The sequence below is a fragment of the Enhydra lutris genome, unplaced genomic scaffold (assembly GCF_002288905.1).
Source record: "Enhydra lutris kenyoni isolate GAN:26980312 unplaced genomic scaffold, ASM228890v2 scaffoldscaffold39, whole genome shotgun sequence".
In the NCBI taxonomy this organism is placed as follows: Eukaryota; Metazoa; Chordata; class Mammalia; order Carnivora; family Mustelidae; genus Enhydra; species Enhydra lutris.
Genome location: NW_019154123.1, coordinates 15,832,254 through 15,851,977, shown reverse-complemented (window position 1 = coordinate 15,851,977; position 19,724 = coordinate 15,832,254). Strand labels below are relative to the sequence as shown.

Genomic DNA, 19,724 nt, shown 5'->3' with positions numbered 1-19,724 from the left:
GATGAGTTCAGTGTCTTCCTATGCTAACATTTGAACCACTCATTTTAACTTTTTATTTTAAAATAGTTATATACTTGTAAGAAGTTGTAAAAAAAAAAAAAAGTACAAAGGGGTCTTGTATACCTATCATCCTAATTCCCCAAATGGATCTCACACAACTATAAAATTATCAAAGCCAGGAAACTGACGTTGTGTGCCTTTTAAGTTGGATAAATTCAGGGTTGTTGGGAAGCTAAAGTGAAGTAATCAATGTGGAGCAAGTAGCTGGTACCTGGCATAGCTGTGCTGAACTTGTTTCAGTTTTCTTCTTCTTTTTCTTTATTTTCTCCTCTGTTTTTCAATTTTACTTTTTTTGAAGATTGCCTATCAAGCTCTGTTCTTCATAAAACTATTAAGGTAGAAGTAAATATTTCATAATATGTATTAAGACTTAAACAGTAGTTGTAAGGGATCAAATTATAGGAGACTTTTAAGTTGTACATTTCTGTAACAAGTAAGGTTTGAGGTTTTATTATTTTGTGGGTTTTTTTTTTTTCAAAGAACAGCATGTTTTATTTTTATCATCAGAAAACACAAGAAGGAAGACAAAAACAAACTTAAATGATAAACCTTCCAGGAATGTGTGTGGTAAGCCAGTAAAGGATTACTAAAGGGTATGGCAATAGGAGAGCACATTACTGAGTTTTGTAATCCGTATTTTCCAGTTACTTGTACATAAAGTATTTGAAGTATGTTTGAGTATTTCCATAATACAACATGCTTACTGCAATGTTTAAAAGAAATCCAGCCTTCCTGAAAAATATTGTTAATTTTCTTTTTTTTTTTCAAAGATTTTGTTTATTTGACAGAGAGAGATCACAAGTAGGAAGAGAGAGAGAGAGAGAGAGAGAGGGAAGCAGGCTCCCTGCTGAGCAGAGAGCCCGATGCAGGGCTCAATCCAAGGACCCCGAGATCATGACCTGAGCCAAAGGCAGAGGCTTAACCCACTGAGCCACCCAGGCACCCCAGTATTGTTAATTTTCTAAACATAAATCTTACCCATCTGGCAGAGAAATGTTTAAAAAGTTTAATGTGCATTTCAATTTGAAAAACAAATTTATTTAATTAGAAACAGATAAACCTAGAGACAATTCATCTGCATTCATTAATTAGTAGTCAGATGTATTTAAGATAATAAATACCTGTAATCTGGTTATTCTGAAGTCATCTATCTTGCAGCCTTTTATACATTAACTTGTGAAGAAAAAAGATTTGGTATGCAAACAAAACTTGTATTTTTAATGGCTCTTCTTTTTTATTTCCCTCATTATCTCTTAAATGTTAGTGTAGGTAGGCAGAAGCATAGTTACAAAATTTAATTTTATTGCTAGGAAAGATGTAGCAGTTTGGTTTTTTTCAACACCTTTACATAACAGATTTTTTTTTTTTTTCCAGAGACAGGGGGGTAGTGGCAGGGGGAGAAAGTGAGAGAAAATCTTAAGCAGGCTCCACATCCAACAGGGAGCCTGATGTGGGGCTTAAACTCATCATCCTGAGATCATGACCTGAGCTGAAATCAAGAGTCAGACACTAGACCAACTGAACCACCCAGGCCTCCCTACATTACAGATATTTTTTAAAATACTTTTTAGTAGAGGCATCTGGATGGCTAGTCACTTAAGTGTCTGCCTTCCGCTTAGGTCATGATCCCAGGATTCTGGATCTCTGAGTTGGGCTCCCTACTCAGCAGGGAGCCTGCTTCTCCCTGTCGCCTTCCCTTCATTCATGCTTGCTCTCTCTCTCTCTCTCTCTCTTTCAAATAAAATAAGGAGGGAAGGCAAGATGGTGGAAGAGTAGGGGAGCTCGTTTCATTTGGTCCCTTGAATTTAACTAAAGAACTATCAAAAAATTCTGAACACCTATGAATTCAAGCTAAGATGAAAAAAGAAATGCTGGAATTCTACAAATAGAAAAGTGACCACTTTTTGCAAGGTAGGAGGTGTGGAGAAGTGAATCTGAGGGGATATATTGGAAGATAAATGGGGGGAGGGAGCCTCTGCAAGCCAGTTACAGGAAAGTGATATAGCCCCTGAGAGCAAAATTGGAACCTTTAGAAATCTGCTCCAGTGAGAGATGTCCCTGCCTGAAAGCTGCTCAAGTGGTGAAGTGGGACAGAATTCTAGGTGGGACAGTGTGACCTCAGGATATCTCTGGAATCACAGAAAGAGTGGGGGTGCCCTACCTGGCAGCGTTCCCAAGCATTGCAGCAGGGAAGCTGGTTATGGTCAGTGAGCCCGTGAGGGGGCTTTCAGCTTGGTTTGCCATAAGCCATGAATGGTGGCACACTTGGGCAACAGCTCTCCACGCAGGAGCCCTGCAAAGGGCAGAAAGGCCATGACACTCTACCTTTCCCTAGGAAGACCAGAGCGGGTGCATACCACAGGAGTCTGCAGAGTTTGACACACACAAAAGTGAAGACCACTCATCCCTGAGTTTACTGAAGAGAGGTGACTGTGATCTTTCAGCTCCAGGGCTGGTGATCCAGGCATGGCCATTTTTATTTTCGTCCCCCAGAGAGGCACGGAAAGCCTTCAGGAAACAAAACCCACTTAGAGCAACCAGAAGTGGCTTACACTGAAACTGGCTCCCTGGCAAAGGGTGGTGCAACTCCACTCAGGCAAAGACACCTGAGAATCAGCACAGGAGGCCCTTCCCCAAGAAGACCAGCTGGAAAAGCAGGCGAACACCAAGTGTATGGAACAGACAGGACTGCAAAACTGCAGCACTAGGGGAAAGTAGTATATAGAATTCAAGGGTTTGTTTTTGTTTTTGTTTTTGTTTTCATGATTCCTTTATCTTTCAGTTTAAAGTTTTCCTTTTCCTTTTCAACAAGTTTCTTATTTTATCAGATCTTTGTTTTTAAGTCTTTTTTTAACTTTTTTTTTTACATTTAATAGATACATTCTTCATTTTTGGCTTCCTTTTACTGTATTCAATTATATATATATATATATATATATATATATATATATATATAAAGTTTTGCTTTCTTTACAATATTGGGATTTAGTATCTTCTAACAAACAGACCAAAACACATCCAGGACCAAGTGGATCACCCTGTTTTGTCCGCCTGGGAGATTATAGTCTCTCTCGGACACCCCACCCCCTTCTTTTTTTCTTTTCCTCTTTGGCTTCTGACTGCTTCAGATTTGTCTGGTGCATATTTCGTTTGGGTCTGGTTGATAATTTTTATTTTATCTCATTCATCAATTCTTCTCTGGGCAAAATGACTAGAAAGAGAAATTCACAAAAAAGAACCAGAGGTAATACTTCCTGCCACACATCTAATCGATACGGATATAAGTAAAAAGACACAGCTGGAATTCAGGATAATGATACTAAAGTTACTAGCTGGGCTTGAGAAAAGCATGAAAGACACAAGAGAATCTGTTAGTGCAGAAATGAAATCTAGGCAGGCTGAAATTAAAAATGCTTTAACTGAGATGTATTCTAAATTGGATGCTGTAACACCTAGGGTAAATGGGGCAGAAGAGGAAGGAAGTGACCTAGAAGATGAGTGGAGGGAAAGGAAGGAAGCTGAGGCAAAGAGAGAAAAACAACTAATGGACTATGAGAGGACGCTTTGAGAAATCAGCGATACCATGAAGCAAAATAATATTAGAATTATTGGCGTCCCTGAGGAAAGAGAAAGAAAGAGAGAGGGACATAAGGTATATTTGAACAAATCATAGCTGGGAACGTCCCCTAATCTGGGAAAGAAAACAGGCATTCAAGTCCAAGAGGTAGAGAGTACCCTTCTCAAAATCAATAAAAATAGATCAACACCCAACATATAATAGTGAAGCTTGCAAATTTCAGAGATAAAGAGAAAATCCTGAAAGAAGCTTGAGACAAGAGGTTCTTAACCAACGGGGGTAGAAACATTAGGCTGGCAGCAGACCAAGCCATAATGACCTGGCAGGCCAGAAAGTGCTGGCATGATACATTCAAGGAACTAAATGAGAAAAACATGCAGCCAAAAATACTTTCCAGCAAGGCTGTCATTCAGAATGGAAGGAGAAATTAAGAGCTTCCAGGGTGGGGCGCCTGGGTGGCTCAGTGGTTAAAGCCTCTGCCTTCTCAGGGTCCTGGGATCAAGTCCCGCATCGGGCTCTCTGCTCAGCAGGGAGCCTGCCTCCTCCTTCTCTCTCTCTCTGCCTGCCTCTCTGCCTACTCGTGATCTGTCTGTCAAATTAAAAAAAAAAAAAATCTTAAAAAAAAAAAAGGAAAAAAATTATTAAAAAAAAAAAAAAGAGCTTCCAGGGTAAACAAAAACTAAAAGAATCTGTGACCACTAAACCAGCCCTGCAAAAAATACTAAAGGGGAAACTGTAAGCAAAAAGAGAGCCCCAGTGTAACAGACCAGAAAGGAACAGAGACAGTCTACAGAAAGAGGGACTTTATAAGTAATACAATGACACTAAATTCATCTCTTTTAGTAGTTCTTCTGAGTCTAAATGGGCTAAATGATCCAATCAAAAGACACAGGGTATCAGATTGGATGGCAAGACACATCCATATGCTGTCTGCAACAGACTCTTCTTAGACCCAAAGACACCTCCAGATTGAAACTGAGGGCTTGAAAAACCATGTATCATGCTAATGGACATCAAAAGAAAGCTGGGGTAACAATCATCATATCAGAAAAATTAGATTTAAACCAAAGAATGTAGGGGCACCTGGTGGCTCAGTGGGTTAAAGCCTCTGCCTTCAGCTCAGGTCATGATCTCAGGGTCCTGGGATTGAGCCCCACATCAGGCTCTCTGCTCAGCAGGGAGCCTGCTTCCCCCACCCACCCCCGCCTACCTCTCTGCCTACTTGTGATCTCTATCTGTCAAATAAATAAATAAAATCTTTAAAAAAAAAAAAAAAACCAAAGAATGTAATAAGAGATGAGGAAGGATACTATGTCATACTTAAAGGGCCTATTCAACAAGAAAATCTAATAATTGCAAATATTTTGCCCCTAAAGTGGAAGCAGCCAATTATATAAGCCAATTAAGAACAAAATTAAAGAAAGACATGGATAATAATACATTAATAGTGGGGGGACTTCAATACCCTACTCACAACAATGGACAGATCATCTAAGCAGAAGATGAACAAGGAAACAAGGACTTCGAATGACACGCTGGACCAGATGGACTTCACAGATATATACAGAGCATTCCATCCTAAAGCAACAGAATACATATTCTTCTCAAGTGCACATGGAACATTCTCCAGAGTGGATCACATACTTGGTCACAAATCAGATCTCAACTGATACCAAAAGATTGGGATCATCCCCTGCATATTTTCAGACCACAATGCTTTGAGACTTGACCTCAATCACAAAAGGAAATCGGGAAGGAACTCAAACACTTGGAGGTTGAAGAGCATCCTACTGAAGAATGAAAGGGTCAGCCAGGAAGTTACAGAAGAATTTTTTTTTTTTTAAGATTTTATTTATTTATTTGACAGACAGAGATCACAAGTAGGCAGAGAGGCAGGCAGAGAGAGAGAGAGAGAGGGGGAAGCAGGTTCCCTGCCGAGCAGAGAGCCCGACGCGGAGCTCGATCCCAGAACCCTGGGATCATGACCTGAGCCAAAGGCAGAGGCCTCAACCCACTGAGCCACCCAGGCGCCCCACAGAAGAATTTTTTAAAATTATGGAAACAAATGAAAATGAAAACACAACTGTTCAAAACCTTTGTGATACAGCAAAGGCAGTCCTAAGAGGGAAGTACATAGCAATACAAGCCTTTCTCAAAAACTTAGAAAAGTCTCAAATACACAAGCTAAAGTTACACTGTAAGGAGCTGGAGAAAGAACAACAGCTCTTCCCCTGGGAAACGAAGTAGGAGAAGAGAATTAATAAAGATTAGAGCAGAAATCAATGAAGTAGAAACTAAAGAACAGTAAAACAGATCAATGAAACTAGAAGCTGGTTCTTCAAAAGAGTTAATAAGATCGATAAACCCTTGGCCAGACTTATCAAAAAGAAAATAAATCATATAAGTAAATTAAATATGTAAATAATTTAAAAATCCTGAATGAAAGAGGAGAGATCACAGTCAACACCAAGGAAATACAAACAATCTTAAGAACATATTATGAGCAGAAGCTTTTTATCTTGATGAAGTCCCAGAAGTTCATTTTTGCTTTTGTTTCCCTTGCCTTTGGAGATGTGTCTTGAAAGAAGTTGCTGTGGCCAATGTCAAAGAGGTTACTACCTCTGTTCTCCTCTAGAATTTTGATGGATTTCTGTCTCACATTGAGACATTGAGGTCTTCCATTTAGAGTTTATCTTTGTGTATGATTTAAGAGAATGGTCAGGTTTCATTCTTCTGTATATAGCTGTCCAATTTTCCCAGCACCGTTTATTGAAGAGACTGTCTTTTTCCCATTGGATATTTTTTCCTACTTTGTTGAAGATTAGTTGACCATAGAGTTGAGGATCCATATCTGGGCTTTCTGTTTTGTTCCATTGATCTATCTGTCTGTTTTTGTGCCAGTACCATGCTGTCTTGGTGATCACAGCTTTATAATATAGCTTGAAATCAGGCAAGTTGGTAGGGCCACTTTGGAAAACAGTATGGAGGTTCCTCAAAAAGTTAAAAATAGAGTTACCCTATGACCCAGCAATTGTAGATGCTTAAGCAACTGAGCCACCCAGGTGTCCTGAGAGCAAACTTTAAACTGTGCATGACATGACATAGATGCTTAAATTATAAGTAATTATTAGAATTTCTTCTTTACCACAGTTAACCCTCAGTTGAGCAGTTTCAGCTGCTTTAGTTTCCTCTCATTAGCAGAGATACTAGTGGTATGTAAAGTGAAATGCAGGATAACTGATGGCCAATAATGGAGCCAGCAGACTTGGCTCTACATACTCCAGACTAATTAGTTATTTGTTAATTAAGATGTGCCATTGCAGGTAAAGACTATAAACTCTGTAAACTAAGATTTGCTTTTGATAGAGAATAGGATTTCACTTATTTCCCTGTTTTTGTTTTGTATTAAATATGTTAAAACCTTTTTATTTTTAATTGCAGTGTCGAGTTTTAGCTATACTGGATTGGGAGCTTTCAACTATTGGTCATCCTTTGTCAGACTTAGCTCATCTCTCCCTATTCTACTTTTGGCCAAGGACTGTTCCAAAGATAAATCAAAATTCTTACTTTCAAGAAAATATAGGTATGAGACCGTAATGTTGCCTAAATTGCTATTAATATAAAATTATATTTATTCTTCATAATTAAAAGGTAAGATTATATTGCCATTTTACATACGTAGCTTTTATTTGTTTCTTGAAATGTTTCTTTTTTTTTTTTTTAAGACTTTGAGAGAGAGAGAAAGAATGCATGAGCACGAGCAGGGGGAGGGACAGAGGGAGAGGGAGAAACAGGGCTCCTGCTAAGCAAAGAGACCAACTCAGGACTTGATCCCAGGACCCTGGGATCATTACCTGAGCTGAAGGCAGATGGTTAACTGACTGAGCCACCCAGGCACTCCTCTGAAATGTTTCTAATTCATTTTATTCTTGATTTTTCTGAACAACAGCTTTTACTTTTAGTAATTATGATAAAATATAGCCCTTTATATATATATATCATTCTTTTAGAAAACAACATTCAGAACATGTTTGTTATGTGTATCAGTTTTATGTACACATGTAGTATTATTCATTTGAAACATTCACCATGATATCTTTATTAAATTTTATAGTATGTGCTGTTTTTATAGGGATACCATCAATAGAAGAACTGATTTCAATATATTGCCGCTGCAGGGGAATTGATTCTATTCTCCCTAACTGGAATTTCTTTCTTGCCCTTGCATATTTTAAAATGGCTGGAATAGCACAGGTAATTGATTGGTCTCAACTTATGTTTCACCACTATTTACTAATGTACTATTCATGATATTTTCTGGTCTTCAGGAGTTTTATGTTCTTTTTCCTTAGATCATTTTGCTTTGGATAATGACAAATACCAGGCCTGGGTGAATATGAATCCAGACTTTACAGAATAGGAATTTGGCAGAGGCAAAAAATTGAGTAGCAAAATGTGTTATCATATTTTGGTATGATAAACTTAATAGTGGAAGGAAGAAAGAAAGAAATAAAGATAAAAAGAGAAAAGCATATGAAGATTTGTTATTTCCTGAATATCCAATTTAAGAAAGAGCTAAAATCTTTTAATAATGTCTGCTCCAAACTATAAAACCATTTATTAACCAGTACTGATGATGAGGAAAGAAATACTTTTGCATGTCCCAAAGTCTAGCACTGTACCTAGATTATAGTAGCCTCTTAATATATATTTTTGAGAGAATAGATGAGTAAAATTTTCCGTTTTCTAACAATGTTAGAATCACACAAATTACGTGACTAATTTTAAGAGGAAATTGAGCATAAATTCAGTTTTTTAAAATCTAAAATATATTCTTTTCTTCTTCTTTTTTTTTTTTAGCAGGGGAGGGGCAGAGGGAGAGGGACAAAAAGCATCTTAGGCAGGCTCTACTCCCAACACAGAGCCTGCCCTAGGGCTCAATCTCACAATCCTAACTAAGATCATGGCGTAAGCCAAAATCAAAATTCCAGTGCTTAACCCAGGTGCCCCTAAAGTGTATTCTTCTTTATACTGATTTAGTTTACATGTGCTTTGAACCTCGGGAGTTTATTTAAGAAATTGAGATGCTTCATCAGTGACAAAGGGCTAGGGCTTGGAAGATTGAGTCAGTAAGAGATTTTAGAAACAAAAAAGAATGTAAAAAGGATTAAGGTGTTTTTTCCTTGTCTTCTGAGTCCATGCTATCCATGACCAATTGAAATGTCTTCTGGATATAGTCATGTTACATCTCATCCTGTATTTTAGAATCACGTTAATCGTGTTGGTTGGATGGGTTCCTCAAAAGAGGGTTCATGGTATGTTTTTTATATTTGTCAGTTTCCACAAATCAGATACCAAATGGGCTTTGAACTTAAAATGGATTTTCATTTCAAACAAAAGTTTTACTTGCATTATGCTAAAATTAATATGTATGTGATAGACTATATGTGGTAACAGGGATGATCATAAACATTGCATTCTAACTACAAATATGAAATTGGAAATGATGGAAGGAGTGTTAGAGTGTCTTATTGCATAAAGAATTACATGAAGAAATACAACTAATGAAATTCAGTGGATTGTGTTAGGGTGGGACAAGCAAGGGAGAGGAGAGTGTTGTGTTGAAAGCACAGAACACAGAGCAGAAAGAAAAACTAATTAGCATTCAACTAACCCTTTTCAAGGAGACAGTTAACTAAATTAGGACTCCAAAAAAATGAGAGAAAATATTCTTAGAGATCATATCTGTGTCTTCTCTTCCATTTTATAGTTTTTAATTTTATTTTGGTTTATTTAGATTTTCCCCCACTAAAACAGGAGAACAGTGATCTTTAAAGGTGGTATAAGGTGATGCCAGTTTGACATCTTTGTTAACTCCTGAGTTCATTTTCAAGTTTGATTTGATTTACAGTTAAAGTTCTGTTAGGATGAGAGTGTGTTAAGCAAATGATGCATGTCTAACTCTTTAATTTAGGGTGGTATAATTATCCCTCTATGTAAATAAATAGAATTGATGGTCTGATTTATGTCTTGATACCTTGTGAGGTTAGTGACTCACATAGCTGGAAACTGGAGAGACTGGATAGCTGAAGAACGGTTTTCAATCAATCTTAATTGCTCTATGTTAATTTATTTATAGGGAATATATAGTAGATATCTTCTGGGAAATAATGCATCTGAGAATAGCTTTCTGTTTGCCAAGATTGTGCAGCCTCTGGCAGAAACTGGATTACAACTTTCGAAAAGGTAAGCAAAATCAATTCCTTGGCTAATTCAAATTAGAGCCTTTATTAGATATATGAAGGTTGTAAACTTCAGGGGGATAGGGACTGTTTCTATTGCTTATACCAGGATTATTGCTGCCAATCACATCAGTTTTTTGGTAACATCTTATATGCCTGAAAATAAAATAACCCAGATTCATGATTAAAAGTATTTTTTTGCCAACTTGAGCATATAAACTTTCAAGGAAATAGATAAAACTCTCAAATGCTTCTTTCTAATATTTATATTACTTACATATTCCTATTCAAAATTACACCCTATAAAAGATGATTTATTAACTTTAGAAGTATTACTCTCTTCCATCATATTTCATGAAATTTTACTCAGTCACTCCATAAATGTCTTTGAAATCCATATCTCAATCAGTGGAGCACTTTTTGAGGCATCCAGTTCTCTTCCCAACTACACACTGCCATCTAAGTGATGTGATATAATAGCACTTACTGAATCCATTGATGATGCTGTCCCTGGAAATTCTGTCCAGGCAGAAGTACCCAGGACTTAACATTAGGACAGTTATGTTTTATAATTCATCTTTTAGGTGATGTTTGTGTTCTCTCAACAACTGACAGTGTTGCTCTTCATAAAGATCTTTATAATGACATCCAGTAGCTGTGTTTGTGAGGAATATACTAAGAATAATTACTACATTTGTGTTCAGTTTCTTCACCTTCTTTTTGAGAGATTTTGATAATTGACTTTAATAAAGATTCAAAACTACCACCAATTGAGATTGTACCAGGCTTATGTTTTACCTACATAGTGCTTTCAGCATTAAAGTTTCCTGTTCAAAGTAAAGTGATTGTACATTTATTGCATAATATGAAAAACTTAAAAAATCCCAAAATATGCCAACTCCAGAGGGATATTTTGAAGGAGTTGGAGAAGACCTCACATTATATTCAGAAATATATAATAATGATTTGGGACACCTTTGTAACTCTTCTTTTTTTCCTTTCTTTCTTTTCTTTTTTTAATAAAGAACTTTCAGTACTACATCACCACAGATTGATACTTCCCAACAATTGTTTGTACAGAGTAAGACTGGCCAGGAAGTTCTTGCTAGGGTGAAGCATTTCATGAAACAACACATCCTTCCAGCTGAAAAGGTAAGTACTGTATAAACAAACAGAATGTATTTGTGCTCAAGGACTGTTGGTGAATTATGTCTATTATCTCTGCTTCTAGGAGTATCATGGTATCCTATCTTTGTAGTCAATCCTTACCCATTCCCCTCCTTACATTAGCACTGAGCTGCTGCAGAAGCTGATGAGCTTCTAAAAGATGCCAAAGGAATGCCACAGATGAATCCTTGAAATTAAAACTCAGTCAAAGGAGATTAACTGTTGTAAAGTTGGGACTGTAAATATATTAGAGTAAAACATTATTTTAGGGCCATTTAAAAAGAAAAGATTTTATTTATTTATTAGAGAGCACAATTATTTGCGGGGAGGAGCAGAGGGAAAGGAGTAAGCAGACTGCACTGAGTGGAGAGCTCTACGCCGGGCCCAACACCACAGCCCTGAGATCATGACCTAAGCCAAATCAAGAGTCAGATGCCCAGCTGACTGAGCCAGCCAGGTACTCCAGGGCCTTTTTATAAGGCGGTGACTTTTAGCTTTTTTTTTTTTTTTTTTTAATGGCTCCCTATGAAAATTAAGAAAACTGTAGACTAAACAAAATGGACATAACCAGGAAATGTTGAATATCATTTCAGTCTACTCACAGATACTACTGTCGTTCTCCATACAGGCTACTACTTTAAGGTGTTAAGTTGCTGTAACTTCACTGAGGGTAGAGAAGAAACATGGTGCATTCATTCATTCATTCAGTTAACATGTAATTATTAGGTACCTAATAATGGGTTATGCATCTGGAGAGCCATCAAAAGTAAAAGAATAAGACAGAGCTAATGCTTCCACCGAGCCTACACTTTAGCACAAAAGAAAGACATTCAATAAGAGATGATAATGCTGTGAAGAAAAGGTAAAAGCTATTATAAAAATACATAAGGCAGGTGGGGCCAGGTATATGTGTGAGTTGAACACTGGTGTAGAAATTGTAAGGGTTTAATTTTAGTCCATTCCTGTCACAAGTTAGGTGGTCATGAACAAATAACTCTCTCAGTGCCTTAGTCTTTCATCTGTGATGTGCATAGGTATGAGTGGATATACAGTAAATTCTCATTTCAATTTTCTGTGATTCTGAGATCTCTAGAGCTAGACCTACAAAATCAAATAGGAAACTGAAAAAGACCAAAGTTCTTTAAACAAAAATGTTCAGAGTTGATGTGTGTTTATAGGGCAGTTACTATTGTTGCTTGAACTAGATAAATAATTATCATATATTTATTTTTTATTTTATTTATTTTTATTTTTAAAAATATTTTATCTATTTATTTGACAGAGAGAGATCACAAGTAGGCAGAGAGGCAGGCAGAGAGAGAGGGGGAAGCAGGTTCCCTGCTGAGCAGAGAGCACAATGTGAGGCTCAATCCTAGGACTCTGGGATCATGACCTGAGCCGAAGACAGAGGCTTTAACCCTCTGAGCCATCCAGGCACCCTAATTACATATTTTTTTTTTTAAAGATTTTATTTACTTATTTGACAGAGAGAGATCACAAGTAGGCAGAGAGGCAGGCAGAGAGAGAGGAAGGGAAGCAGGCTCCCTGCTGAGCAGAGAGCCCGATGCGGGGCTCGATCCCAGGACCCTGAGATCATGACCCGAGCCGAAGGCAGCGGCTCAACCCACTGAGCCACCCAGGTGCCCCCTAATTACATATTTTTAATAAAGAACTGTCATGAGATGAATTTTGCTGACAGTGGGGTATAGCTTTTTTAGGAAAATACTACTAAAATATTGGGAAATTCATTCTAAAAAAGCCTCCTCTTAACAGGGATATGACTTTGTAAGTAATACAGTGGCACTAAATTCATTATATTTCAATAGTTGCTCTGAATCTAAATGGGCTAAATGCCCCAGTCAAAAGACACAAGACAAACCATAAGTGACTCTTAATCTCACAAAACAAACTGAGGATTGATGGGGGGGATGGGGTTGGGAGAGGGGGGGTGGGGTTATGGACATTGGGGAGGGTATGTGCTATGGTGAGTGCTGTGAAGTGTGTAAACCTGGTGATTCACACACCTGTACCCCTGGGGATAAAAATATATGTTTATTAAAAATAAAATAAATAAAAAAAAAGACACAAGATATCATATCGGATTAAAAAGCAACATGCATCCATGTGCTGTCTGCAGCAGACTCTTCTTAGACCCAAAGACACCTCCAGATTAAAAGGGAGGGCAGGGGCTCCTGGGTGGCTCAGTGGGTTAGGCCACTGCCTTCAGCTCAGGTCATGATCCCAGGGTCCTGGGATCGAGTCCCACATTGGGCTCTCTGCTCAGCAGGGAGCCTGCTTCCCTTCTTCTCTCTCTGCCTGCCTCTCTGCCTACTTGTGATCTCTGTCTGTCAGAGAGATAAATAAAATCTTTAAAAAAAAAAAAAAGGGAGGGCATGGGAAACCATTTATCATGCTAATGGACATCAAAAGAAAGCTGGGGTAACAATCATCATATCAGAAAAATTATATTTAAACCAAAGAATGTAGGGGCACCTGGTGGTTGACCAAGACAATCAATGAGACCTGTTTTGTTAAGAAACAAAACAGAAAAAAAAAAAAAAAAAGAGGCTCATAGGGAAGGGAGGGAAAAATAAAATAAGCCAAAATCAGAGAGGGAGACAAACCATGAGACTCTTAATCAGAGGAAACAAACTGAGGGGTGCTGGAGTGGAGGGGGGTTGGGAGATTTGGTAACTGGGTAATGGACATTATGGAGGGCCAGGATATAATTAGCACTGAGTGTGTAAGACTGATGAATCACTGAACTCTGCCTCTGAAACTAATAACACACTGTATGTTAATTAATTGAACTTAAATTTATAAAATAGCATAAAAATAGTCTCCTCTTACATGTGTTTAGTATTTAAGGTATCACTTTGGAGACTTTTTTTTTTAATATTTTATTTATTTATTTGATAGACCGAGATCACAAGTAGGCAGAGAGGCAGGCAGAGAGAGAGGAAGGGAAGCAGGTTCCCCGCTGAGCAGAGAGCCCAACGTGAGGCTCAATCCCAGGATTCCAGGATCATGATCTGAGTCGAAGGTAGAGGCTTTAACCCACTGAGCCACGTAGGTGCCCCATGGAGACTTTTGATCTATATATACATATAGTACATATAGAATGTTAAGTTTTAAAATTCTGAACTTTTGGGTATTAAAAAGAAAATGCAACACTTGGTTCAGATGGCAGACCGAATTCAGCATTTACCTGCTTTCCCTCAAATAAAATCCCATTAACAATTAAAAAAACTTTTGAAAAATGGATTAAGTTGCTAAAAGCACACAAAAAAGGAGTGGACACATCAGAGGACTAAGGTTTTGAAAAGAGAATGGGGGATGCCTGGGTGGCTAAGTCAGTTAAGTGTCTGCCTTCAGCTCAGGTCCTGGGATCGAATGCTGCATTGGACTCCTTGCTCAGCAGGGGGCCTGCCTCTCCCTCTCCCTGCCCTCCCTTCTCTGAAAAATAAATAAATAAAATCTTTTTTAAAGAAAGAAAAGAGAATGGAAGCTGAATTGGAAAACAGAATGGATCGTTCCAAAGAATAACCCCTAACAGAAGAAACATACCTCAAAATCATTTTTTAAATATTTTTTTAATTTTTTTATGAACATATAATGTATTATTAGCCCCAGGGGTACAGATCTGTGAATCGCCAGGTTTACACACTTCACAGCACTCACCATAGCACATACCCTCCCCAATGTCCATAACCCCACCACCCTCTCCCTACCCCCCTCCCCCTGGCAACCCTCAGTTTGTTTTGTGAGATTAAGAGTCTCTTATAGTTTGTCTCCTTCCTGATCCCATCTTGTTTAATTTATTCTTTTCCTACCCCCAAACCCCTCCACGTTGCATCTCCACTTCCTCATATCAGGGAGATCATATGATAGTTGTCTTTCTCTGATTGACTTATTTCACTAAGCATAATACCCTCTAGTTCCATCCATGTCATCACAAATGGCAGGATTTCATTTCTTTTCATGGCTGCATAGTATTCCATTTTACATATATACCACATCTTCTTTATCCATTCATCTGTTGATGGACATCTAGGTTCTTTCCATAGTTTGGCTATTATAGACATTGCTGCTATAAACATTTGGGTGCATGTGCCCCTTCGGATCACTATGTTTGTATCTTTAGGGTAAATACCCAGTAGTGCAATTGCTGGGTCTTAGAGTAGCTCTATTTTCAACTTTTTGAGGAACCTCCATGCTGTTTTCCAGAGTGGTTGCACCAGCTTGCATTCCCACCAATAGTGTAGGAGGGTTCCCCTTTCTCTGCATCCTCGCCAGCATCTCTCATTTCCTGACTTGTCAATTTTAGCCATTCTGACTGGTGTGAGGCTCAAAATCATTTTGAAATAAGAGAAGGCTATAGCACAGGTGGTAACCATTTTGTTTTGTTTTGTTTTGTTTTGTTTTGTTTTGTTTTGTTTTACAATGGGGTCCCCTGTGATGGGCTGGTATGGAGAGCAAGAGTGAGAAGGGAAAACAAAATCAAGATGTTTGACTGAAGAATTAACCTGTAGATGGGCTGCAGGGGTAGGTCTGTAACACCCCATGCCTAGCTGTAGCATTTGCTTCAGACAGAAGGCTGCAAGAGTCCTCTAAAAAAGCAAATGATTAGACTTATCTTGGTGATCGTATGACTATGTTGTACACTGGAAACGAATAGAATATTGCATGCTAACCACTCCAGTTTGAAAAAAGATAAAATGAAAAACAAAGTGAGGAAATTGAGGCCCAGAGACATTAAGCAGTTTGCTTAAATCAAAGAGAAGGAAGCCAGTGTGGAACACTGTGGAAAACCTGAACTTAGAGCATGTGTTCTAGATTCAGACTTTGCGTAAATTCTACCCTCAGCAAAATACTTCTTTCAGACATTCAACAAACATTGAGCACCTCTCTGTGCTGGTCAGTGTACTTGATGGTGGGGACATGACGATATTATGTCTTATTAAGCATGATGATATTATGCCAGGAAGAGAAGTTGCTATCTTCACAGTCAAATGGGAGAGAGACAGTGAATCAACACTAGTTATTATATTAAGAATTTACTCCTCTGCCAGATACTATGCCAAGAGCTTGAAGTATAGTAACTTATGTAATCCTTGCAGCAGGGGTACAATTACTACTCTGGCTTGAAAATGAGTCAGAGAATATTTAAACTATGAGTAATAAACTTAGGACTCTTAAAAAAAAATTATCTATTTCAAGAAGCCAGGATTTCACATGAGGGTTAGTGCTCTAGAGTCCTCTATTTTGGGGTCTTTTTTTTTTTAAAAAATAGGGGTTTGGTGTAAACCCCAGCTTGCCTATCAACCTGCCTGATTTCTGCCTGCTCACCCTAAAATGAAACATATTTGTTGACATGCTCATGCCTGGAACCAGCTGACTGTTCAAAGGAGAGGGCAGAATTAGCAGAAGAAACCATGTGGTCTTGCTCTTTCATTTATAAATGTGAATGGGAAATCAAGGGATACATGAAGCAGAGAAAAGAAGTATCACAAGTTGGGTTGTGATACCTGCTAAACTTAATATTATGCAGCTATTAAAATATTTACAAAGAATTTTCAATGTAGGGATGCCTCGGTTGCTTAGGTGATTGAGCATCTGCCTTGGTTCAGGTTATGGTCTCCAGATCCTGGGATCAAGCCCTGAGTAGGGCTCCTGGCTCAGCAGAAGTCTACTTCTGCCTCTCCCCCAATCATGCTCTCTCCCTGTATCTCTCTGTCTCAAATGAATAAATTTAAAAAAGTTTTTCAATGTAAAAGAAAATGCTTTATTATAAGTTAAAAAAAAAAAGCAATCTATAGCTTTGACAGAAGATTGTCAATATTTCTGTGGCAAGGAAAGCCACAGTAATTTTGTCTTTGCAGATAGTTCAAATCTAGAATATATCCATGCCTAATAACATGGGCTTTTTCTTTCATTAAAAATCATAAACCAGGGTACCCAGCTGGCACAGTCATCAGAGCATGCAAGTCTTTATCTTGGGGTTATGGGTTTGAGTCCCATATTGGGTATAGAGACTTCTTAAAAATAAAATCTTAAAAAATAAAATAAAATAAAATGTTAAACACAAAAATCTTAAGCCAACATCTGTAACAGTGTTTTATCATGTAGAATGATTTTGAGCAATACTAATCCTTGTCTGTGAACATATACATTTGAATTGATATCTGGAGAAAAGTAATTACCTTTTTCAAAATGGGATGGGGAAAGCCTATAAAATTCTATCCAGTATTATAACTAAGTTTTAAAAATTAAAAGTCACATCTAGAAAACAAGATAATGTCATATAATACACCAGTATTTTAACAGTACACATCTTTAGTAAGACCGTTGATGACTTCTCAATACTTTTACATATTTTTCTAATTTTTATAATGGGAAAAAATAAGCTTCATTTAAACTACTCTAATGACCTTTGATATTCCTTGGATTTCATAAAGTGAGAACATTAAGAACCCAATATCTATGAAAGTGTTAAAAGGCAGTTTTTCCTATTTAAAATGGCTAAGGAGGGGGCCTGAGTGGCTCAGTCAATTAAGCACCCAGCTCTTGATTTTAGCTCAGATCATGATCTCAGGGTCATAAGATCAAACCCCACATTGGGCTCACACTGAGTGTGGAGCCTGCTTAAGATTCTCTCTCTCCTTCTCTGTCCCTCTACCCAACCGCCACATGTGCATGCTCTCTCTCTAAAAAAAAAATTAAAATGGCTAAGAAGTCCTAAAAAATAGAATTTAAAACAAGAACTAGCAACATAGTCTTGAGAATACACTTACAATATAAAGATAACAGTCATATTTTCCTCTTAAGTGTAATGTACTATTAAAGAACTGTTGCTTTTTTCTAATAGACAACTTTAAGGTGAAAAACATATTGTATTGCAAAATTATTTGTAGGCTCAGATTTAAGATTCTGAACTAACAAACTGCAAAGCAGTATCTCAGTAAGTTAGGAGGAAGTTAGATGTTAAAGGTGCTATTTGGGGGGAATCGATTAGGCATCAAGTGTATTTTCTGCTTTCTCCTTTCACCAATATACTGTTTTTCATACTCTAAGAACTAAAGAAACCTTCTTTATAATGAGATTTTACATTAATTCTGATTTTTACCGCAATACAAACAGATTTTGCAGATCTCTAAATGGATAGACTTTAGAACAGAAAGTATTAAATCACATAAGTTTGTAAAATAATTATGTAAACATTGGGTGATTTAATTTCTCAGAACTGTAGTATCATAAAGAGGTAGTCAGAGATGAGGAATTTGTAAATGTATTGCATAATATATTGTAGCATTCACTATTTCTACTGCAGTACAAGGGATGGACATAATAAACAACCCTAAACAGGAAATCTCCCATTCAACTGACTTCCTGACAGAAATGATGAATGCTCTTCATCCTGGTGAAAAAGAGCTGTCCTTTGTCTTCTTGCAGTTTTCATTAAATACATCATTTCCCTAGACTAGCCATGCTTAATAAAAGAACAGTTTTGTGTATTATATGACTATAAAGGAGTGGAACAATTTTAGAAAATAATTTTGTAATGTGGCCTTGTGACTATAGTCACAGATTTTAATCTATAATTCTAGCATAAGTAAAAAAATTAGGTATAGAGATTCTGTAACAGCAAAATATTGGGAAATGCCTTCTCAATCCATATTTTAGTTCATCTTGATTATTTTAGTTGCACAAATTAGTGATTATTATTACTGTTTGGTGTGGCTAGTTTTTAATTTATATTTACCCATGTATTTACCACTTTATTTACTGTTTCTTCTTGCAACTCAGATGTTTCTTTTAGGATCAAGTTCCTTTAATGAGAATCTGCTAGCAACCTTTTCTTTGATTTTTTTTCTTTTTATTTTCCTTTTTTGCTCAAGAGAGGGAAGTAATGATTCTGATTCTGATTCTTTCTGTTTCTTTATCTCAAATGCCTTTATTTTGCCCTAATTCTTGAAAGATTGTTTTATTGGACATAGAATTCTAGGTTGACAGTTATTTTCTCTTAGCAACTGAAGACACTGATTTCTGCCTTCATTTGTTGCACTGGGAATTCAGTTCTCAATTGTTTATAAGAACCACTGCTTGAATTTTTAAATTTAATTAATGTGTTTTTTCTTTTCCTCAAGTTGCTTTTGATTCTTTTACTTTTTGATTGTTCTTTTTCAAATTTGGCCAATTTTTATAACCTTTGTCATACTTTTAATTCCTTTCTTCCTTTATTCTTTAAATCTATTGGACACAAATACTTTATTCTATATATGATTTTTTTTTTTTTTTTGTCTGTTGTCTTTGGGGAGTGTGATTCAGTTTTGTTACACTGTTAGTTTTGCTAATTTTTGTTAATGGTGGCTTGAAACAAGTACTTTATTAACACCTGAAGAGTCAGGCTTTTTTATTTCTGACCACTGAGGAATTTCCTTATTTTTCTTCCAGCACAGCTATTCATTACATGTATTTTTTTTCATTATTTTAAATATTTTCTCTGTTATTTTTAGTTGTGCTACTTTGAGAGGGGTTCCTATGACTGCCCAGTGAGCTATATTGCTAAAAAGGGAACACTAAATCTTGGTACAAGATTTTGGAAGTCTGTTATCTAATATCGAGGCAGCATAATTTTGTGAGCAACAAACCTTTAAATTTGTTTATACTCATGTATC

The 19,724-nt window shown here is 37.1% G+C and overlaps 1 protein-coding gene across 2 annotated transcripts in view; it reads left to right on the top strand.

The window, feature by feature from the left end:
- Positions 1-19,724, top strand: part of LOC111155153 (acyl-CoA dehydrogenase family member 11) — a 91,164-nt gene that overhangs the window by 20,603 nt on the left and 50,837 nt on the right. For both annotated transcript variants that reach the window (XM_022515230.1, XM_022515231.1), the window contains 4 exons: positions 7,079-7,220; positions 7,770-7,891; positions 9,777-9,883; positions 10,905-11,031. In XM_022515230.1, the coding sequence (XP_022370938.1) occupies positions 7,079-7,220; positions 7,770-7,891; positions 9,777-9,883; positions 10,905-11,031 (498 nt within the window). The remainder of the gene's footprint in view (positions 1-7,078; positions 7,221-7,769; positions 7,892-9,776; positions 9,884-10,904; positions 11,032-19,724) is intronic.